The sequence below is a fragment of the Amphiprion ocellaris genome, chromosome 9, assembly GCF_022539595.1.
Source record: "Amphiprion ocellaris isolate individual 3 ecotype Okinawa chromosome 9, ASM2253959v1, whole genome shotgun sequence".
In the NCBI taxonomy this organism is placed as follows: domain Eukaryota; kingdom Metazoa; phylum Chordata; class Actinopteri; family Pomacentridae; genus Amphiprion; species Amphiprion ocellaris.
The window spans coordinates 10,507,788-10,524,690 of NC_072774.1; the positions used below are offsets into that span (position 1 = coordinate 10,507,788).

General features: G+C 42.6%; 1 protein-coding gene across 2 annotated transcripts in view; it reads left to right on the forward strand.

The window, feature by feature from the left end:
* LOC111565709 (collagen alpha-1(XIV) chain-like) overlaps positions 1 to 16,903 on the forward strand; it is a 196,114-nt gene that overhangs the window by 57,800 nt on the left and 121,411 nt on the right. For both annotated transcript variants that reach the window (XM_055013738.1, XM_055013739.1), the window contains exons 10-16: positions 454 to 605; positions 9,127 to 9,256; positions 9,617 to 9,762; positions 9,872 to 10,001; positions 11,021 to 11,160; positions 12,530 to 12,656; positions 15,151 to 15,290. In XM_055013738.1, coding sequence (XP_054869713.1) covers positions 454 to 605; positions 9,127 to 9,256; positions 9,617 to 9,762; positions 9,872 to 10,001; positions 11,021 to 11,160; positions 12,530 to 12,656; positions 15,151 to 15,290 — 965 coding nt within the window. The remainder of the gene's footprint in view (positions 1 to 453; positions 606 to 9,126; positions 9,257 to 9,616; positions 9,763 to 9,871; positions 10,002 to 11,020; positions 11,161 to 12,529; positions 12,657 to 15,150; positions 15,291 to 16,903) is intronic.

Genomic DNA, 16,903 nt, shown 5'->3' on the forward strand with positions numbered 1-16,903 from the left:
CAATGTTATGTATCTTGTGTTTGAGAAAACCTTAAGAAAATAAATGTCACTAAAATAGGTCTAACAGTGGTTATTAATACAAAGTAGGCTTTGTTTGGTGAAAATCAAACCGTGTTTATTTAGATGAAGTTTGTTCCCGAAGTTGGTCACATTAAACGCAAAGTTTGTGGAAAGGTGGTGTTGTATTGCAGAAAAATTATATCCTGCTATAATTTTTTAATTAGGACACGTTGTCTTTCTTCATCCTGCTCCTCTTTCTCACTCTTTCCTTCTGTCCATCTGTGCACATACAGAGATGCAGGATGGAAAAATAAGAACTCTGATGTCTTTAAATGGACATGATAAATCCCTGCACGTCAGATTTCCACTGAAACATTTCTCCCTGGAACTCATTTTATGTAATTGAATGCAGTCTGTTTACCTATCCCTCCCCTTTATTGTTTGTTGTTTCAGAACATGTACCAGAGAAAACAGGAATGCCGCTTGACCTGCAAACATCAGACGTCACCGCCCGGAGTTTTCGGGTGTCGTGGAGCCACGCCCCAGGAAACGTCGAAAAATACCGAGTGGTTTATCATCCTGCCCAGGGAGGAGAACCACAGGAGGTAAATACTGTGTTTTTTGCTGAGAACACCACTGTGTTTACTATACGAAAGTGTTTGAACAAGTTAAATTTGGGAAAGCTGAGGAAGTCAACAACAGCAACAAACAAATATCCCTGTCTTTGCAAGCACCTAGTGCAAACAATCATCGTTATCTTAAAGCTATGCATGCATACGTGTAGCAGCACAAGCCTAAAAAAATCCTGGAGTCAGGAAGAGCACAGCGAGGTACACTGTACTTTTCCATCATATTTACGACGCCACTGCAGCGGAGGCGGAGATGCTCTGAGATCGCGAGATTCAGCGAGAGTGACGAAATTCAACATGGCGGCTCCCAGCTGCTAGATGAGAAGTAAACAAATCGCCGTTATCTCGACGTATGTGTATCAAAAAAAATAAATATAAAAACAACAACCTAACTAAATAGCCTGCTCAAGATCGGAAACAGCAGAAAGTGCTCGTAAGAAGCAAAGGACGGGAGCTGAAAGGCACGTCGTTCGGAATGAACGACCAGTTTCCCTGGGAAATCAACGAGAGGCGCAAAGTATTATATCCCATCATGAAAGAACACAGACAGAAAGGTAAACGGACTGCACTGGTTGTGGACAAACTATACATAGATGGGCAGCTATTTCGGGAACCCTCCATTACCACCTGGCTCTTCTAAAAAAAAAAAGAAAAAAAAACTGGCTTAAACGTTTAATATATCACTTAGTCATTTATGTTAGAAAATGTTATCAAGAAAAAAAAAATGTCACAGGTGTAAATGTCTCACTCTCCTAATATACACTCCCCACTGGAGAACCCCCTCCTCCTTCTACTTTTCTCTCTCTCCCTCTCTATATGTCTCCCTTTAGCTCTCTCCCCCTCTCACACACTCACCCTCCACACTCTCACTCACACCCTATGTACCCCCCATGTTTATTGTGCTTGTATGCTTTATAATGTGTTTGTTGATAGTTTATCAGGCAATGATGTGCTATTATATAATGTATATATAGATCCTGACCTGCTGTATACATCTCTCTCCAACACTCACAGCTCACAGACAGCAACAGACAGCTCACAAGGACACACACAGAAGTTATATTACATTACTACATACTCAGTGACAGAACATCTTCTCTCTCTATGTTCAAGTTTAATATCGTAGCCTGGAATGTTCATGGCATACGCTCACAAACAAAAAGAGTTAAAATCATGGACTATGTCTCTAAATTAAAAGCAGATATTTTGCTCCTCCAAGAAATGCATTTACTACAGTCGGAAGAAAAATGTTTATCAGACTCGAATTATAGTATTATCTTTTCATCTTGTTATAACAGCAGACAAAGAGGGGTCTCCATTCTAGTCCATAAGAGAGTACCATTCACTTTAAACAGTACAGTAACGGACTAAGAGGGCAGATATATTATTATCCAGGCAACAATCTTTAATAAATTATATTCTATTGCAAATCTCTATGCTCCGAATAATGAAGATCCAGCCTTCTTTCACACTGTTTTCTCTCACTTAGCAGACTTATCTGCTAACTCAACAACTATTATCGGTGGTGACTTCAACATAGTTTTAAACCCTTCAGTAGATCGATCTAATAGTCCAATACATGTAAAACAATCACAATCAGTTAAAGTCATACATGATTATATGAAAGATTTTGGACTAGACGACGTCTGGAGACTCAAAAACCCTACAAAGAGGGACTATACGTTTTTCTCTGCGGTACACAAAACATTTTCAAGAATTGACTTTTTCCTCTTAAATAACTCTATCGCACATAAAGTTACCACTAAAATCCACCCAATCGTTATCAGCGACCATGCACCAATATCTCTCAGCCTGCAAACAGATTCCATCCCTAAACCTCTTCAGACTTGGCACCTCAACATGTCTCTACTCAAAGACCCAAAATTTGATCGAGTAATAAGAAGTGAGTGGGCAGACTTTCTAAAAAACAATGACTCTAATGACTTATCTCCATCTTTGCTTTGGGAAACTGGAAAGGCCGTAATCAGAGGTAAAATAATATCGTACTCCTCATACAAGAAAAAAAAAAGATCTACAAACAGAGAAAGAAATTGAAGAAAAAATTAAACAACTTACAGAGAATTATGCAATAAATCCAAGTGATCAATTATGGTCCGAACTACAAAATGCAAAACTAAACCTCGATAATATCCTATCCAAGAAAACAGAGTTTTTATTACAACAACTAAGATATAATGATTTCGAACACAATAATAAATCAGGAAAATTTCTGGCGAACCAACTCCAGCGTAATAAAGAAAAATCCTTCATAACAGCAATTCAGGATCCCTCAGGAAAATATACTCAGTCACCTCAGGAAATCAACCAGACCTTCTATAATTGTTACCAGAGTTTATACTCAGCAGCAGTTAACCCAAACATAGAAGATATACATAATTTTCTCAACAATTTAAACATGCCCAAACTAACGTCAAATTACAGAGACATATTAGATGCTCCATTGACTATGAAAGAATTACAGTGTGCATTAGACAGTATGCCAGCAGGCAAGGCACCTGGTCCTGATGGTTTCCCTGCTGAATTTCTTAAACATTTTTGGTCAATGTTAGCACCCCTTTTCTTCAGGACAGTGACAGAGATTAAAAATAATGGTTATATCAGTCCGCACATGAATACAGCAGCAATTAAATTATTATTGAAACCAGACAAAGATCCTACGCTTCCCTCTAGCTATCGACCTCTGTCACTAATCAACACCGACATCAAAATTATCTCAAAAGCTCTCGCCTCTAGGCTGGAGAAAATCATCCCGTCAATAATCCACAGCGATCAAACAAGATTTATAAATGGCCGACACTCCACCAACAATATCAGAAGACTTCTAAATCTAATCTCTTTGACGCAACGCCACAACAAAGAAGCTATTGTTATGTCACTGGACGCAGAAAAAGCCTTTGACAAAGTCAATTGGTCCTTTCTCTTTGCTGTGCTCCACAAATTTGGATTCGGAGAATCATTTATCCAGTGGGTATCAACTCTGTACAACTCACCCAAGGCTACAGTCACCACTAATGGGATCACTTCACAAAGCTTCAGTCTGCAAAGGGGAACGAGAAAGGGATGCCCACTCTCTCCCTTATTGTTTGCGATCTTTATCGAACCACTAGCAACAGCTGTACGTCAGAACACCGATATCAAAGGTATCTGCTCTCTGGAGTCTGAACATAAAATTAACCTATATGCAGATGACATTTTACTTTATCTACAAGAACCTAAAACTTCAGTAAAGGAAGTATTTAACCTCATCACAACCTTCTCGCGTCTTTCAGACTACTCCATCAACTGGTCAAAATCAATTATATTACCTTTAACAGATAACTCGTGGAATCCCGCAGTTCAAAACTCGCATTATTCTTTTCCTACTGGCAACATCAGATATCTGGGCATAAATATTTCCTCCAAACTCTCAGAATTAGTTCACCTGAACTTCACTCCACTTTTGGACAAAGTCTGTGATGATCTGAGGCGCTGGAACAACCTCCCCATCTCCCTTTTGGGACGAATAGCTACAGTCAAAATGAAAATATTACCTAAAATCAACTATCTTTTCTCCATGATTCCATTTAAACCCACATCAAAGTGGTTCCAATCATTAGACTCCGCTATTGGTAAATTCTACTCAAAGAATAAAAAGGCTAAAATCAGTTTGACTACCCTCCAGAAGAATAAATCCGAAGGGGGACTGGAGGCTCCCAACTTCATGTATTATTATTTATCCAACCAAATACAATATCTCACCAAATGGATACATCCTCATGAAGAATATAACTCCTGGCTGGAACTAGAACAGTTAGATTGTAACCAGATCAAAATCTCTGACCTTCCCTTTATCACTTCTGCCCTTAAACATCACTCCTGCTTCAAGAACCCTATGATCGCTTCCACCTTGTCTGCTTGGTGGAAAGCACTGGAAACCACAGGCTCCCAATTAAAACCCAGTATACTCTCCCCAATCTGGCACAACCCTGATTTTGCAAACAACAAAATAGCTCTTTATTTCAGCACATGGGCAGAGAGAGGAGTCACTCACCTCCATCACCTTCTGGATGATAACACATTTAGGACATATATAAACTTATTCCAAACATTTGAAATAAGAAATGGAATTTTTACAGGTAAAGAAGACTATTACAAGTAGAATTCCATCGCTTCAGACTACTTTACAGCCAACGGATTTACAGCCACCTGAATTTGTCGAATACATTGTGAAACTGTCTCCAAGAAATAAAAAGAATCTCTCAAAAATTTATAGTTTACCCTCAAAGACACACTCTATACACCTACCAACTCAAAAATGGGAAAAAGACGTATCCAAATCTTTTGACTCTGATTTTTGGACCCAGATCTGTGAAAACACATTTAAAATGACTAAAAACATCAACTTACAATTGATCCAATTTAAGGTGCTTCACAGAACGCATATAACGCAATATAAACTGTATAAAATGGGCTTCTCGCGCTCAGACACATGTACGCAATGCACCCAAAACATGACGGACACTTACTTTCACGCTCTGTGGCTTTGTACACCCGTCTATCAATTCTGGGTAACAATCACGCAGAAACTCTCCAATATTTTGGACTGCGGGATTCCACATTCCCCGAACGTTTGCCTAATTGGTGATCTAACGCAAACAGCCCTTCCAGATATTCATATCCAACCCACACTTGCAGCTATCGCCATCGCCAAAAAAACTATTTTAGTTAACTGGAAAGATAAGAAAGCCCTCAACATCATCCATTGGCTGAACCTCCTCACAGAACACATTTCACTAGAGAGAATATCTGCTATCAGAAAAAAACAATTAGACTCCTTCAAAGAAAAATGGTCTCCATTTATTAAATCAATAAATATTAATCTATAGCCTCCGCTTGTATGTGGGCGTATGCCATTTCCCTCATAAAATTGTAATTATTATTCTGTCTGTGTGTATGGTCTGACTTCTCTCTGCTTTATTTCAGTTTATTAACCCTCTACCTTTTTAAGTAGGATGGCACCATGGACTTCAAGGCTGTGTGCATGCACTGGTGGTGTCCTTTCCCTATTGCTCTTGGGGTTGCTCTCTGGCTCTGCGGGGCCAGCGTGGCTCGGGCCCCTCTGCCTGGGGGTGGGTGTCCCCGGTGTCTCTCCCTTTGAGCCCTGGGTCTGCTGGGTCTGTGCGCTCTCCTGGGGCCTTGGGGGTGGCGGCGGCTGGTCTCTTCTGGGGCGCCCTGGCTGGCCCTGGGGTTTGGGGTGGGTCGGCCCTCCGGTCGCTCCCCTGTCCCTTCCTGCTCTGCTTCCCTCCTCCTCCCTCCTCTCCTGCCTGGCCGCTCGTCCTCGTCCCTCTCCCTCCCCTGGGGGGGCTGGGGGCCCTCCGCTGCTTGGGGGACTGGCATGGGGGCCTGGTGGTCTCTCTGGGGGGGTGGCTCTGGCTCATCCGGGCACAGGCCTTGGTACTTGCCTGTGTGCCGCCACTGGAGATTAGTTTCTGCTGGCTGGGGGCTTCTGTCTGGGCCCGGTGCTGTCCTGGGGAGTGGTGGGGTGGGTGGGGTCTCGGTGATGCTGTGGGGTGGGCGCCCTGCATCCTGGACGTGCCGGCTCCGGGGTGGGCGTGGGGGCTCATGGCCCTCGCTCCCTGGTGGTGCGGCCTGGTCCTCCCTCCGGGGCGGGGTGCTGCATGCGGCTGGCCCGTGGTGGGGCTGTGGCGCCTACCGGGGTGCTGCTCTAGCGCTGCGACTTCTGGGGGTTTTGGTGCTGGCTGGGCCGGTCGGGTTCGGGTGGGCCCACCTCGGCCTCTTGCCTCTGGGCTCTGGGGGCCCTCTGCATCAGTACCGGTGGTCTTACTACCTGTCTCCCCCGCTGCTCTCTCCTCATGGGCCGGATCCACACCAGACTGCCTCTTACTGTGCACTTCACATACTTCACACATCACTGTATATAGTTACTCTTAGGCACATATAGGGACACAACAGTTAGGGCCCTGAGAGCAGGTGGGGGTGGGAACGATGGGCTCTGTGGTGGGGCGGATGGCAGGGCTCTACGGCCTTGTCTCTTCCCCATCACCCTCTTGCTTGCCTCCCCTGCTCTCTAATTTGTTTTTAATGCACCACATACACTCACACCTTGGGGGTAGGTCTGGGACGGCTCGGGGAACTTGGGCCAGGGTAGGCTGCAGAGTAGCCATCCTCTGTGGTCCTCTGGCCTGCCCCCTGGACGCCTCGCCCAGCCTCCCCACTTTTAATGCACCACATGACACTCAGGGTTATACTACCACGGTGCAGGGATAATGTCTCCAGTCTGGGATCGGGAGACATGTTAATAGGGAGTAATGGGGGAGATTTCACTAATATGGCCTCGCTGGTGGGACCCGGCCCCCTTATGGCTATGGGGTGGCGGGGGTGGACCATCATCCGTGTTGCTGTGGCTGGGGGGTCCCCGGGACCTGGGGGCTGTGGTCGCGGGGGGTTCTCCTGCGTGCCCGACGGGTCCAGGCTGGTGCGATGGCTCTTGGTGGGCTGCGGGGGCTGGATTGGTCGTCCTGGTGGGTGCTGTGGATGTACTGCGGGCTGGTGGCATGTGGTGGCTCTGTCCTGGTGGGTTGTCAGGGCGCATTGCGGGGTGTGGGGGCCCTGGGTGTACTGCGCTCGCCTGGGGCCTGGTGCGGGGGGTATGCGGGGTGTCTCCCTGTTGGCGTCGCCGGGCCCCACCACACTGTCCATTTTTACCCTCTGGACTCACATCGGGTCCCGGCTCCGATTTCCTCTGACTGGCTCCCGGTGGTGGCCTGCCTTGTGATGGGCTGGTTGCCGCTCCTTCGGTGGGCCGCTCGGCCCCTGTGTCTGGCTTCCTGGCTGCGTGGGGCTGTTGGCCCCCTCGGGGGAGGGGGAGGGGGTGGGGGTGGGCGGGTCGGGTAGTGGGGTGGGGGGTACGGTGGGGGCTGGGGTGGGCGGGGTTGGGGTTTGGGTGGCGGGTGGGTCCTCGTGCCCCGGGCTGCCTGGGTCGGTCTTGGCGCGCTGGGGGTGTCGGTAGCTGCTCCCTCTTGTTCTCCGGGTTCGCGTCGTTCACGGTGGCCCCGATGGCTCTCTGGGGGTGCCGCCCTGTGGCTCCTACGGCCCGGGGGGAGGGGTGCCCTGTTGGCTTGGCCCTGCCTTGCCCTGATTGCTGTTCTGGACTTCCGGGTCCTTCACACTTGCATGTTTGATCAGGTCTCGCCAGCCACTGCCGAGTCCCATTTCAGCAAATGATGGGTCCCGCCAGAATGTGCTGAGAATCTCTCCAGTCTCTACCCTAAACTCATTCTCTCTTGCACTAGTATCCTTTTCTGGCCTATTCTATTCTATTCTATACTATCAAGACATCCACAATTATGGTGCTCAGTACCGTTTGTTTAATTATTTATTTATTGATTTTCTTCTTCTTTTGTGCTGGTTTGGTTTGCTTTTCTTTTTTCAAATTTTTATTTATTTTTTTATTCATTGATGGACAGTTAGTAGTTGGGAATAACACACCACCTTACAATCTTTAATTGCAATAGCACCGCCTGTTAATTTCTATCCCTGTTCATCCTGTTCATCCTGTTTGTCCTGTTCGTCCTGTCCAGTCTTTGTTTCCCCCACACATCACTGAGGTGTAGCACTGCCCTCCCTGGCTTATAATAGGGAATTCTAATAAAGAATGTCTGCTTAGCTTTCAGGGAGGGCTGGTGATGGTCACACACATGCACTAAATATTAAAATATTTGGCTGCAAGGCTAAAATATGCATCGATCTCATACAATGTTGACTCCCCTTTTGTGGAGTTAAACAATGAGAACAAATGCAGACAAAAAAAAAAAAAAAAAAATATTTACGACACCAGTGAGAGTTATCTGGGATGGGGCAGGTTTATAGTTTGAGATCAGTTTTTCCTTGAGTCACTGGTGGTATTGTTCATCCCTACCTCTCGCCTCTCATCTCTCCATTCACAAGTCCCCAGAACGTCCGTGCAGGTTATAAAAGCTCGCAAGAAATGATACTACAGCCCATCCAGGCACCTGCTTGATTTTTCCAGAACATTTGACCACAGAAACCATTAAATCTTTTGCTTAGCTGGGTTTACAGGGACCAGATGTTCTGGAGCTGCATGTGAAGAGACCTTTCCAGCTGGCTTGGCTCGGACCTAATCTTTATCACAACTGTCATCCTTTCAGTTCAGAAAGAAAAAATATTCTTCGACCTTGGACATTTGTGCTTTATCCCATTCAATAAATCGATTGTGTTTCCTCCATCCTTTCCCATTCTCTTTCGATCTCTCTCTCCTTCTTTCACTTTCTCTCTCGTCCATTTGTCATTTTCATCTCCCTCTATTTATTGCCCCAATTTCCATTTTCCCTGCCATTCTTCGTCTCCCACCCGACCCCTTGCCTCCCTCTTTTCCCATCCATTTCCACACTTGCGTCCCCTCCATCCATCTTCCATACCCCCTCATACTCCCCCGACTCGCCCTCCTGCACCACAGGCTGTGGTGGTCGGCAGCGAGTCATCGGTGGTGCTGCAGCATCTCAACTCGCTCACCGAGTACCAGCTGGCGGTGTTTGCTGTGTATGCAAACGAAGCGAGTGAAGCTCTAAGAGGATCTGAAACAACCCGTAAGTTTATTCTTACATGCAAACACACATGCTGAAATGTTCTTACAAAAGCCCACACCAAAGCCTTAGTCAACATCTGAGAACACAAGTTAATAACAGTGGCTTAAAAGTTTGACAGCTGTGGAAGCCAGACATGTTGAAAATAATGCTTTGGAATACAGAGAGATAAAAATCCTCCACGAAGGCAAGACTTTTTAAGCTTCTGCAAAAGTTATAAAACCTACACTGTGATATTTTTACAATTTATAACACTGAAACCCCCAGAGGCTTGGTTTCTGACATTTATTTATGAGATTCCTCGTTGATTGAAATGTGCTGTGTGTTTATCTGTGTGTGGTCGTGGTGTGTGTTTGTTCGCAGTGGCTCTTCCCACAGTCACCGGCCTCCAGCTGTTTGATGTGACTCACAGCACCATGAAAGCAAGATGGGACAGTGTGGATGGAGTTTCTGGCTACATGCTGCTGTACGCACCTCTAACAGATGATGGAGACCTGGAAGAGAAAGAGGTAGTGAAAGAAAGAAAGAAAAAGATAAATGCTTGTTTAGTACAAGGTTTTAAACGGTGCCAGAAAGTCCAGAGTTTTGTTCTAAATCCAGAAATTGCGCATTTTAAAGGTCAAAGTGTCAGATGCAGTGACGGAGCTGGAGCTGGATGGGTTGATTCCTCACACTGAATACACTGTCACTGTTTATGCCATGTATGGAGAGGAGGCCAGTGACCCCGTAACAAACCAGGAAACCACGTGTGAGTATTGTACATGTACACAAGTTTATAAATTCAAAACATTTAAAACCTTTGTCATAGCATAAAATGATATTTAATTTCAGTCTCAACCAAGTTTCGGTGACTCAGAGTAGCCACCTCATTCGGGTTACACTCATAGACATACAACTGGAGAACTAATATTTTTCTGGCAGATCTTTGTTGCTGAACCATTTTTCTTATTGTTCCCATACAGGTGCAATTTACCAACATAACCATCCCCCACTCAACCACATATAACCAAGTGGTTCTGGCCAACCAGAAAACTTTCCCACTGATTTCATAGCAATTCAAAGATATTGTATTATTGTCACTGAAAAGGTGAATAGATAGTACAACAATGCACCTTTCTTTTCAATGTACAGAAAGAATCAATTCATGTTTTCTTTGAAGTGTGTATCATTTAAATTTATCTGTGGATTTAATTAAAGCTCTTGTACAGATTTTTGAAGACTGTAAGGATAAAACCTACTCTGAGGAGCTATAAAAAAATCAAACACTATTCAAATATTGACCAAGAATCTTAACCCAAATGAAAGAAACCAAAGGCTGGATGAACAAAGTGTGATGTCCTAACTGAGTGGGTGTCATGACCTGAATAAAGCCACCATTAATAAAAGGGCATTACAAGTATTTGTCTTGTATAATTTAAATTATAATTATCCTATAGGCTTCATCCATAATTAAGAAAGCATAACATTATCAAACATTACCGATTTTAATCAATTGAGGGTTACATTTAAAAAAGTTATATAGTATGTGAACAAATGATAAGTGTGAGTGACCAAAAATTACAATTAGGCCTGCAGAAGTTTGATGAAAAACAAAAACAATGAGACATTGAATCGCCACAGTGTGAGTGATGGTGTCACCCTGTCACCCCCTATAAACAAAATGGACAAAATCTCTTCTCTCAAAGTCAAAAATTCACAAAAACAGAATTACAGGAGCATGCAAACACACTTCTAACACTTGCTGTGTTTCTCTTTCTTGCCCTCCAGTACTACTGAGTCCTCCCAGCAACCTCCAGTTCTCCGACATCACTCACAACTCTGCCCACATCAGCTGGGACCCGGCACCCGGTGGAGTCAAAGGTTACCGCATCATGTGGGTCAAGACTGATGGAGTCATCACAGAGGAGGTGTGTGACTCTATGTTTTAAGTTTTTAAGCTGTTTTCCTTCATTTGGCAGCATTTGTGTCTGAGAGTATCTGTGTATTGATGAGAAGAGATTAGGTGAAAGGAAAAAAAGGAAGGAAGGAACAAACAGGAGATTAATTATAGGGATTGTTTTTCTCAGTATGACAGACTGAAATAACTGTTGAATACCGATACAAATTATCTTGGAAAATATACAGACACTGCAATTACACAGAAGCAAATTGTGTCCTCAAGAGTGTGTGTATTAATATACAAAAGTTGGATGAGAAATTACAGCACTACAGGGTGCGACTAAAGATCTGTGAAGTGCGACTAAACATTTTTGTTGGCTTCACAGATGATCCTGACATTTAGCAGGTCTGTCTATGTTTTTCTCTGAGTGGCAAATTCATGTAGATAAAATAACTGTTTCAGCTGGGGTAAATCAAACATTAGATCACCTTATGCCACTCTTTTCAAACTAATGTTTAATCACACTCCTGAGCTTCTGCTAGTGACTGAGTGGAGACTAGAGTCTTCTCTGTGCACATAGTCTACATGTGAGGTGTTTAGGGAACATCTGTGAATTGTAGCTACAAAAAACCACAACTGCATTATTCTCTGCATGCACATCAGCCTCAAGGTGCCCCTCATCACCATAAAGATAAAATGATCAAATGGCCAACATTATATGTTGCATTATTTGTAAAGAGTGCAGTCAAAGCATGGTAGGGAACAATGCTTCCAAATTAAAGCACTGAAACAGCACAATATCAAAAACTGCCATTACCAGTATATAGTCAGGAAAGCAGCCCCCTATCTGCAGTATTTCAACATCAGGCAGCAGGAAACCGAAACAGTGCAGAGTTAGAAATGATAACATTTAATACTGCTTAAAGAAGAGCTACCCTTTACTAACTTTAAGTCCCACATTATCCTCATGAAAAACTACACATTAAATGTACAAAATGTACATCTACTCCTTTATACCTGCTTATAATCATTTACACAATGTGTTAAGGAATTACTAGTATGAATGGAAACTGACCTAAAAGACAGCACTTATATTGTATATTTCTGCACCAAAAGACAAGCTGAAAAACTTTGGTTCTACCTAAATTGTTGAATGTGTTGAGTCCATCCAAGTGAAAAAGTTAGCCACACCAATGTAACCAAAGTAAAAATATTAGTCAAGAGTATTGAATTAGTGCCTTTTTCCAACATTTTAACCAGATGATAAACAAAACGAACCAGAAACATTCTTGGTGAACTCATAGACTTTTCAGTTGATTCTGGTTAGAATATTTTTGTACAGACATAGCAGTGAGTTCCTCTGTGAAGTACATCACGTACCTCTATGTTTCCTGCAGGTGGACGTGGGTCCAGCAACGTCTTATGACCTCAGTGAGTTGACGTCTCTGATGGAGTATTCAGTGGCCATATTTGCCATTTACAATGAGGGCCAATCGGAGCCGCTCACCGATGGATTCACCACCAGTAAGAAACTGTGTTTGTGTAGGGCTGCAACTAATGACTGTTTTTATTTTTCAATTAATCTGCCAGTTATTTTCTCAATTAGTTGTTTGGTCTATTAAATGTCAGAAAATGGTGAAAAATGTCATTCAGTGTTTACCAAAGTCAATTAATACATCCTCAACTATCTTGTTTTGTCCACAATCTAAAAACAGTCCTTTTACTGTCTTAAAGGAGGAAAGAAACCAGAAAATATTCACATTTAAGAAGATGAAATAAGAGTGAATTCAGACATTCCTTTTCTAAAGAAATTACAGAAATCAATTAATTGATACTTAAAATGTCTAGAATAAATAAAGAGTTTAATCCAGGATCAATCAAGTTTTCTTATCTAATCTTATCTTAAAATAGTCAGCGATTAATTTAACAGTTGACAACTAATCAATTCATCGATAAATCATTGCAGTTCTACTGTGTTCCAGGAATAGTAGATAAGAAGGTACAGTCGCTAGATACTGTCTCACCAAGTGCGTTTTGTTATTTTTTTCTGATTTATCTTGGTGTCCACCTTAATGTTATTTCATTTCACAATCAACACGTCTGCTGAGGATGATTTTGTCTCAGTTTTCACAAAAGAGTTGCATCATTATCATTAGAAAGCAAACCATTTCTCTCTTAGCGCCAGACACTGTTGAATGTTATTACCCTTACTGGTCCTTCTGCTGTTCTGGCCTTCTGCCCATCTCATTTACACCCCAGCATAATAGCCTAGTCACATTAAAAGGTCATTTCACTGTCCCTGACCATTCCGTCACACTAACAGATATTGATTTCAAGGAATATCCCTTAAAGCAAACAAGCAGTTGGGCTCCGGTGCTGAGTCAGCTCTAAGAAATGTATGTCTGGCAAGCAGCTATTAAACTACTCACTGTAGAGGACCAAGCTGATTTTTATTTATCTCCTGGCAAACTTTATTCAGTAGAGCAGATTTGGGAAACAGAGCTTCATGAGTTCGCATAAAGTTTTTGAGTCCAGGAGTAGGAAATGGTAGGAACCTGCAAAATTAGAGATCACACCAAAATGATGCAGCAGTGCTTTTCTAAGTTGTAACTTAAGATAATTTAGAGAGTGGTGGAGAGGTTGATGCTTAATTAATGGTTATTTTAACTATATATATATTTTTAGGATTGTGATAAAGATATCATGTCCAAAATTATTTTTATTCCTTGAAATTGTTGCATTTTTGAGAAAAATTTGCGTCTACGCTACTTCAAATTATTCTGATATTTTCTACCCAGCTTAAGATTTTAATCCACTATAAACTGAGAACAGCTGATGCATCAGCAAAAGGTTTAGTAAGGACCTCCTGGTGTGTATTGTGGCTACTTTAAACAATGGGGAAAGGCTATAAAGTCATATTTAAATGTGTTCAAGTGCTGGTGGCCATAGTGCAAAGCAGAATGAGAAAGTACAAAAAGTTCCACACTGCAAAACATCTCATAAGCTGTGGTAGGAAACCAAAAGAGACCCCTGCACTGGCATGAATGTGGTGTGAGAATCAAAGAATTATCAGCAAGATCATCTTGATGAATCTGGTACCAACATCTCAAGATGGACACTCCAGCAGACACTGAAAAAAAGCTGATTTCCATCAACACCAACTAAGGAAGACAGACTCACAAAAGACTGACTAGCTTTTATGGATCCTCACCTTGACAAAGAAGAAAACTGTTGGTTGTAAATTCTGTGGTCACATTAGATGAAAATGTGTTATTTGGACACAGAGTTGGCTTTTGTTTTGTTAAAGAAAGCTGAAGTATTCAGCCTCATGAACATCATCCCCATGGTCAACCATGGTGGTGGGAATGTGATGCTTAAAGGGATGTTTTTCATTGAATGGACAAGGCAATCTTATCAGACTAAATGAAATCGTGAGAAAAGAGGAGCACAGCAAGACTGTTAAGGAAAACATCAGGCAGACTGCAGAAACTCGCTTCCAACGAGACAATAATCTGAAACAAAGTGGTCAAGAAATCATTACCAGAAAACCATATTAACCGTTTGGAGCAGCCAGAGTCCAAACCTGAATCCATCCAGAATTTGTGGAGGAACTGAAGACCAGCGTGATCTCTAGATCTTTCAACCTCAAAGATCTCGAGATCATCACAAAGAGGAGCAAAATCCCAGTGGAGACATGAAGAACGCTGTTTGATTTATGTGGTGGCAAATTAAGGATTTGTCACTGACTACTGAGAATAATCAAAGATTTTGTTATTGAATTTTTGCAAACATATGAAAACGTTATGTAGAACTATTCAGACTTTATCATCAACACCCCAACACAATGTCTTGCTTTTTAATGGCATTTCCAGCCAGAAGAAACCTTGTGGTCACATAAAAAAATCACTATAAAGCAGAATTAGGCATAGATAGGGTTAATTTTGGGCTTAACTGCTCCTATTTAACAATTGAGGCAAAAGTTGAAAACACAATGAAAGTTAGTCTTTCTGTCTCTCAGCTCCAGTTCCTGGTCCTCTAAATCTCCGCTCCACTGATGTCAACACCGACAGCTTTAAAGTCACTTGGGATCACTCGGCCAACGACATCGTCCTCTACAGACTCTCCTGGGCCCCATTCACAGGCGGCGACACCAAAGAGGTCAGTGCCACTAAAATCCAATAAGGACGCAAATGTGCTTTAGATAAATCGAATGGAGCCGTGTTATCGTGTCCACTTTAGATCCTCATGGATTATGCCGACAACATCACAGAGGTGAATCCTTGGCAGAGCTATGAGCAAACCACAAGTGTGTGTTTTTTTCTTTTTCTTCGAGCTGACAAATAATACGCCAACGAAATGTATAATTTACTCTCAGATGATAAATGACCTGCATGTATTCAGGAACTTTTCATTCAGACGGGAGTCCAGTTATCTCCGTTTCCAGAGGAAGAAGTGTCTGCACTCCATGAGCACAGATAAAGAGGCGACTGCATGCTGTAGACTTACAGCACATAGAAGCTTAACTACACTATTGGTAGCTGGTAAAACCCCTGGCATGGCTGAGGATAAATAAAGGCTGAATAAATCTAGAAATTAATGGCTTGGGTGTTTTATTACCATGATCTGGGGCTTTAGAGACAGCTGGGAGGCAGCGATAGAGCCCTTTGAGTGTGTGTGCGTGTATGTTGTGCGAGCCTGTATGTGTGTTTTGCTGAGAGTCATCAGAGCTGAAAATAACACTCTGGGGACTTGGAGAGGTGGGCTGGTAATACCACCAGCCTCGAGAAAAGGAATACATGCAGCCTTTCTCCGTTTCTCACCCACATACTACACACAAACACACATTCGCATCCTCCACTGATCTGTTTTGTATCGTTATTTCTAAGAGACGATTAAAAGCAACACGTACAATACAGAGACGGAGTGAAACGTTACCCACGACGCAACTTTACACCTTTTTTAAAAGCACGTTTTGGGCCTTTTTGTGGTTTTGTTAATCAATAAAGCAGCTATTTGACTCTCGGGAAACAATAAAATATGGAAAAAACATGGCACTGAAGGCAAGAAAATGTAAAAAAAGAAGAGGGAGGCAATGAGTCACTCAAGATGCACTTGCTCCAGGGAAGGCACAAATGGCCTCAGTGGTGAAATTTGCATGTAACTGTGCCTGGAAGGGCTTTGTAAAGCAACAAATACCTGCACTAATCTGCTTATTGAGTCATCTACAGTAAATTCCAGTTTCAGAGTTGCTCTCCATGGAAGCGAGCTGTACTTTTCATGACCTCTTTGTGTTTACCTTGGGGTCTCATTTGTCTCCGTGTACAAATTATAGTGGTTGTTTGGGCTCCTGGAGCAGCAATGGATCCAACTGACAACTTGTTATATTCTGAGGAAACCACACATTTCTGTATTATCGTCAGGTTTTACAGTGGCCCAATTCAAATCTGTGTTTTTACCACAACAAAGATAATATTACATTTAAAGTCTATGTACTTGAGTATTATGTTTCTTTTTATAATTCTTAATAAATTAAACACAGAATTACAAAAACAATATATACACAGTGTAAGAGTTTGTTTTCAGACACCAGCTTCCTTAAATATGCACCACCATTTCCTGCTGTTTGCCTGACAGAACTTACGAGCGCGGAGGAAATTTGTCATTTTATGTTTTTAGCAGCTTTCTCCACTAAAACTCTGTGATGACCTTGGTTTTGAAAGTCTGGAGTTGCAGTTAGACTATAAATAATCTTGTCAGACTGTTGGTTAATG